This window comes from Lepus europaeus, chromosome 7 (assembly GCF_033115175.1).
Source record: "Lepus europaeus isolate LE1 chromosome 7, mLepTim1.pri, whole genome shotgun sequence".
Lineage (NCBI taxonomy): Eukaryota > Metazoa > Chordata > Mammalia > Lagomorpha > Leporidae > Lepus > Lepus europaeus.
The window spans coordinates 48,031,702-48,037,701 of record NC_084833.1 but is presented as its reverse complement, the minus strand read 5'-3'; the positions used below and the strand labels follow the sequence as shown (position 1 = coordinate 48,037,701).

Genomic DNA, 6,000 nt, shown 5'->3' with positions numbered 1-6,000 from the left:
AGTTTATTTCATCTGCGCAGATGGGCCAACTCTCAAGCACAACAACACACTCTGATGCAGTGCGAGAAGAGAGGCACTGATCATCAACTGCCCAGGGTATTTAAGATCAAAAACCACAACATTAGCATATCTCCACAGCATTACCAAGAATCACAAGATAAACCGCAGCATGACAAATTCTCATAAGACACGGGGTTTTTCCAGGGTAAGGGGACAGAAGACCTTGAGCAAGCCTAAACACGGGGTCATCATGACCAAAAACTCAACATAGCCCCTAAAATAATTATCACATGCTCCATTATCTCATAAAAGCATTAACACAGTCATCATATGCTACAAGGTCAGCTAATCACATGTTACAAGGTCAGCTAAAGTCTAGTTATCTTAAAAAAAATGCATTTTGCAAGCCAAAGCATTTTGTACAAAAGCAGAACAATATGCAGTTAGCTCAGCAGCTCCATTTTAACCCTTCCTATCTTAATTTCATATTCCAATTTAACCCCATCCTATCTTAATTTCACACTTTTTGTTGGCTGCAGAGTATATGGTGTGCTCATCCCTGGGAGGAAATGGAGGCCCAGGGGTGAATGGAGCTTATCGGTAACATCTTAGCTAACGTCTTGCTTACACATGCATGAAGTATGTGTGACACACAGTAAGTGCTCCTATCTTCTTTAAATTCTTGACACATGTGCTTACCCAGTCCTTCTGGGCACCATTTCTTTGAAGTCTAGCACAGAATCAGCTTCTACAGACAACCACAGCCAGTATGCCACAGATTCAGGGTTTCCTCAGCCCTTGTTAGGAACTCCAACGGGCCACTCGCCCCACAAATGGGAGCTGTCCCAGGCTTGCAAATATAGCAGAGCTCCCCTCTCTGAAGCTAAAGAAATATTCTGGAGGCCTAGGCCTATGTTCTAGCTGCTGCTTTTCTTGATCGTAGTAGCTCATAATAACCAAATACCTATGGATTCTCTTCCTAACACAAAGGAAAGGGAAAATCAGACACGATAGAACTTTCATAATCTTAGGAAACTAAGTTCTCCAGACCAAGAGAGTCATGCTACCCTTCAAGTTACCTGGTTCCAGTCTGGGTACCAAGAATTGCATAAGCACAAATCTTCTGCTCCAAGACTCCAGACATTGGAGTTATTGGATCTCAAAGGTAGCTTCCATGTGGTTCACTCAAGGCTTTACTTACCCAATGTACCCAGCCTATGGCCCTGACCAGAGCTAACTAGGGCATCCTCCAGGGTAGGCCTAAATGCCTATGGGCTTCATGGGCCTTGTAAAAATCTATGTGTGCTGGCCGGCGCCACGGCTCAATAGGCTAATCCTCCGCTTTGTGGCGCCGGCACACCGGGTTCTAGTCCCGGTCAGGGCACCGATCCTGTCCCGGTTGCCCTTCTTCCAGGCCAGCTCTCTGCTGTGGCCAGGGAGTGCAGTGGAGGATGGCCCAAGTGCTTGGGCCCTGCGCCCCATGGGAGACCAGGAGAAGCACCTGGCTCCTGCCATCGGATCAGCGCGGTGCACTGGCTGCAGCGGGCTACCACGGCGGCCGTTGGAGGGTGAACCAATGGCAAAAGGAAGACCTTTCTCTCTGTCTCTCTCTCTCACTGTCCACTCTGCCTGTCAAAAATTAAAAAAAAAAAAAATCTACGTGTGCTTTTTTATTTATTTATTTGAGAGGCAGAGTTACAGACAGAAAGAGAGACAGGGAGAGAGAGAGGTCTTCCATCCACCGGTTCACTCCCCAAATGGCCACCATGGCCAGAGCTAGGCTGATCCAGAGCTAGGAGCTAGGAGCTTCATCTGGGTCTTCCACATGGGTGGCAGGGGCCCATGCACTTGGGCCATCTTCCACTGCTTTCCCAGGCCATTAGCAGGGAGATGGATTGGAAGTGGAACAGCTGGTACTGTAACCGGTGCCTATGTGCAATGCTGGCACCGCAGGCAGCACTGGCCCCTCCCTGTTTGTTTTTAGCTTGCCTCTTTCACCCTATTAGTGAAGCCAAGACAGTAGTGAGTGCCAAGGGGAGGCTGCTTAACAGCATCAGATGCTTCCAAGAGGCCAAGAAAGATAAGATTGCACAAAGGGTGGGTCTGACGAAATGAGAAGTTATCATGAGATTTAGAGAGGAGGCTTTGGGAGACTTTAGTCAACGAAGACTTCTTCCAGAGGACTCACTGTGAATTTGCACTTGGTGAATCTGAAGAATAAGAATCAATAAAGAGTAAAAGAATCTTAGGCAAAGCGATAGGTTTAGGGAAAAAGAAGGAAGACTGAGTAAACTTGGCTTTCAAGTACAAGGTTTTACTGCAGAGGAAGGTGCTTGAGGTAACAGCAGAGTTGGTGAGACCGGGAAGGGAGGCAGCGGCTACCAGCTTATCGTGAAGGCTCTCAGAAAAAGTCTGTCCTGGCGTGTGGGTATTTTGAAGTCACTAGAGAGCCCTTTGGGGTTCTTATTCCAGAGCTGAAATAGCTACTGACACAGCACCGTTGAAGCCTGTAGGCATGAGAATCAAACCAAACCAGGCAAGCCAAGAAGGGAGTGTTTTCTATTGCTTAAGTCAATATAGTATAATTCTAAAGCAGAACTCATGTGTAGTATACAGGAATGAAGTCATAAGAGGCTGACATGGACCCAAAAGATTGCTGATGTCTGCAGTGGCAAACCAGACTGTGTCTAGCCAGCCCTGCCGGCCCATCATGCTCCCACGAACACCTGATACAAGTCTTCCCCTTCCTGACCCCTTGGAGAAAGCCCAAGTTGCCAGTGGTTTGGTATGGCCAGATTCGTGAATTGCTGTGAATTGCTCAAGTCAACTTTTTAAAGTTTTAATGTGATCAAGCATATACTGTAACACACATTGGAGGCATATAAAAGAGCACTATGACAGCTAAGGCCCAACTGAAGATCCCCTCCCAGCACCCAAGAACTGATGCTGATCCTTCCTACTTTTAAAATTTTATTTGAGGGGCTGGCGCTGTGGCTTAGCAGGTAAAGCCTATAGTTCTGGCATCCCATATGGGTGCCGGTTCGAGTCCCGGCTGTTCCATTTCCAGTCCAGCTCTCTGCTATGGCCTGGGAAAGCAGTGGAAGATGGCAAAGTCCTTGGGCCTCTGCACCTGCATGAGAGACCTGGAAGAAGCTCCTGACTCCTGGCTTCAGATTGGCGCAGCTCCAGCTATTGTGACCAATTGGGGAGTTAACCAGCTGATAGAAGACCGCTCTCTCTGCCTCTCCTTCTCTCTGTGTGTAACTCTATCAAGTAAATAAATAAATCTTTTAAAAAAAAAATACCATCCATCCATCCACCCATCCACCCATTGACCTAAGAGGGGAGTTCAAAAAATTAATGGAAAACTGGAATTAAAAGGTAAGCTAATTTTATTGGAGGCAGAGGCAGAGGCAGAGAGACAGATGTCTTCCATCTGCTGGTTCACTCCTCAAATGGCCGCAATGGCCGGAGCTGGGCTGATCCAAAGCCAGGAGCCAGGAGCTTCATCTAGGTCCCCCATGTGGTTGCAGGGTCCCAAGCATTTGTGCCATATTACACTGCCTTCCCAGGCATATTACCAGGAAGCTTGACTGCTAGTGGAGAAGCCAGGACTTGAACTAGTGCCCACATTGGCCGCTCTGCAGACAGCAGCTTTATCCACTACACCACAGCCTCTGCCCCCAAATTTTTTCATAATATGCATTTCCATGAACTTTTTGAAGGTTCCCATATTTATATAAAACTGTGGATTCATATTTGTTTTTTTTGTTTGTTTGTTTTTTTGTTTTTGTTTTTGACAGGCAGAGTGGACAGTGAGAGAGAGAGAGAGACAAAGAGAAAGGTCTTCCTTTGCCGTTGGTTCACCCTCCAATGGCTGCCGCGGCCGGCACGCTGCAGCCAGCGCACCGCGCACTGATCCGATGGCAGGAGCCAGGTGCTTATCCTGGTCTCCCATGGGGTGCAGGGCCCAAGCACTTGGGCCTTCCTCCACTGCACTCCCTGGTCACAGTAGAGAGCTGGCCTGGAAGAGGGGCAACCGGGACAGAATCCGGCACCCCGACCGGGACTAGAACCCGGTGTGCCGGTGCCGCAAGGCGGAGGTTTAGCCTATTGAGCCACGGCGCCGGCCTCAAATTTGTTATTCTATTTCCAATTCAAATACCATTCTAGCCTTCTTCCTTTCTGTATTTTTACCCTCGTCTGACAGCAATCTGAAAATTATTCACATATATTTATTAATTTTCTCTATCCTAAAATTTGCCAGATGGTTTTAGAATTACCAACTTATTCCAGGCAGGAAACACACTACCTAATGAGATTTTAAGATCTGCTATGAGGGGTGGGTATTGTGGCACAGCTGGCTCCTGGCTGTTTGGGCCACCAGCATCCCATAGCAGAATGTTGGTTCGAGTCCCATCTACTCTGTGCTTCCAATCCAGCTTTCTGCTGATGTGCCTGGGAGGCAGTGGATGATGGCCCAGGTACTTGGGTTGCTGCCACCTTTGTGTGAGACCTGGATGGAGTTTCTGGCTCCTGGCTTTGGCCTAGCCCAGTCCTGGCTGTTGGGGGAGTGAACACTTTTTCTGTCTCTCCTTCTCTCTCCCTTTGTCACTCTGCTTTAAAATAAATAAGTAAATCTTAAAAAAAAATAAATAGGGCGCCATGTTAGGACAAAGGGGAAGGAGGAGAAGCGCTTAAAGCGGCGGGAGCGGGTGCGGGAGTGGGGTTGGACCCAGGGCTGAGGCAGGCCCCCCCTCCCTCCCGCCTCAGTGGATCATGCCCAGGGCGGCAGCGGCGGCGGTTGCGGGGGGGGGGAAGTGACTGGGCGGTGCCGGCGCAGGAGACGATGCCGTTTCCAGTTACAACGCAGGGATCACAACAAACACAGCCGCCGCAGAAGCACTATGGCATTACTTCTCCCATCAGCTTAGCAGCCCCCAAGGAGACCGACTGCGTACTCACACAGAAACTGGTTGAGACACTGAAGCCCTTTGGGGTTTTTGAAGAGGAGGAGGAGCTGCAGCGCAGGATTTTAATTTTGGGAAAATTAAATAACCTGGTTAAAGAGTGGATACGAGAAATCAGTGAAAGTAAGAATCTTCCGCAATCTGTGATTGAAAACGTTGGAGGAAAAATTTTTACATTTGGATCTTACAGATTAGGAGTACATACAAAAGGTGCCGATATTGATGCGTTGTGTGTTGCACCAAGACATGTTGATCGAAGTGACTTTTTCACCTCATTCTATGATAAGTTGAAATTACAAGAAGAAGTAAAAGATTTAAGAGCTGTCGAAGAGGCATTTGTACCAGTTATCAAACTCTGTTTTGATGGCATAGAGATTGATATTTTGTTTGCACGATTAGCACTGCAGACTATTCCAGAAGATTTGGACCTACGAGATGATAGTCTGCTTAAAAATTTAGATATAAGATGCATAAGAAGTCTTAACGGTTGCAGGGTAACCGATGAAATTTTACATCTAGTACCAAACATTGACAACTTCAGGTTAACTCTGAGAGCTATCAAACTGTGGGCCAAACGCCACAACATCTATTCCAATATATTAGGTTTCCTCGGTGGTGTTTCCTGGGCTATGCTAGTAGCAAGAACTTGCCAGCTTTATCCAAATGCAATAGCGTCAACTCTTGTACATAAATTTTTCTTGGTATTTTCTAAATGGTATGTGTTTAGATTATATTAAAATAAAATTGATTGTAGACACAATAAATAAATAAATAAATAAATATGCTAGTATCAGTTCAAACACACCAGTTCAGATCAGGTGCCAATCCTGTCAGATCTCAGCCAGTGTTATCTGAATGCAAAGTGGAACCCAGAGTTTTATTGACATAGACAACTACACTTGACCTCAACTGAGGAATCAGCCCATCCCAGAACACAGTTACCATAAGTGCCAATCCTGCTTGACATAAAACTAAATCACTCCAGACCAAGCCAGATCAGATCCGAAGCTTGATTTAGGATGGCTGAAAA

General features: G+C 46.8%; 1 protein-coding gene across 1 annotated transcript; it reads left to right on the top strand.

Annotated features, from left to right (window-relative positions):
* The first annotated feature begins 4,673 nt into the window (after positions 1-4,673).
* On the top strand, positions 4,674-5,722 carry LOC133764418 (poly(A) polymerase alpha-like). Its single transcript, XM_062198100.1, has one exon. It carries the CDS (start codon positions 4,850-4,852, stop codon positions 5,705-5,707), a length of 858 nt encoding a protein of 285 aa, XP_062054084.1. The 5' UTR covers positions 4,674-4,849; the 3' UTR covers positions 5,708-5,722.
* The last annotated feature ends 278 nt before the right edge of the window (positions 5,723-6,000 follow it).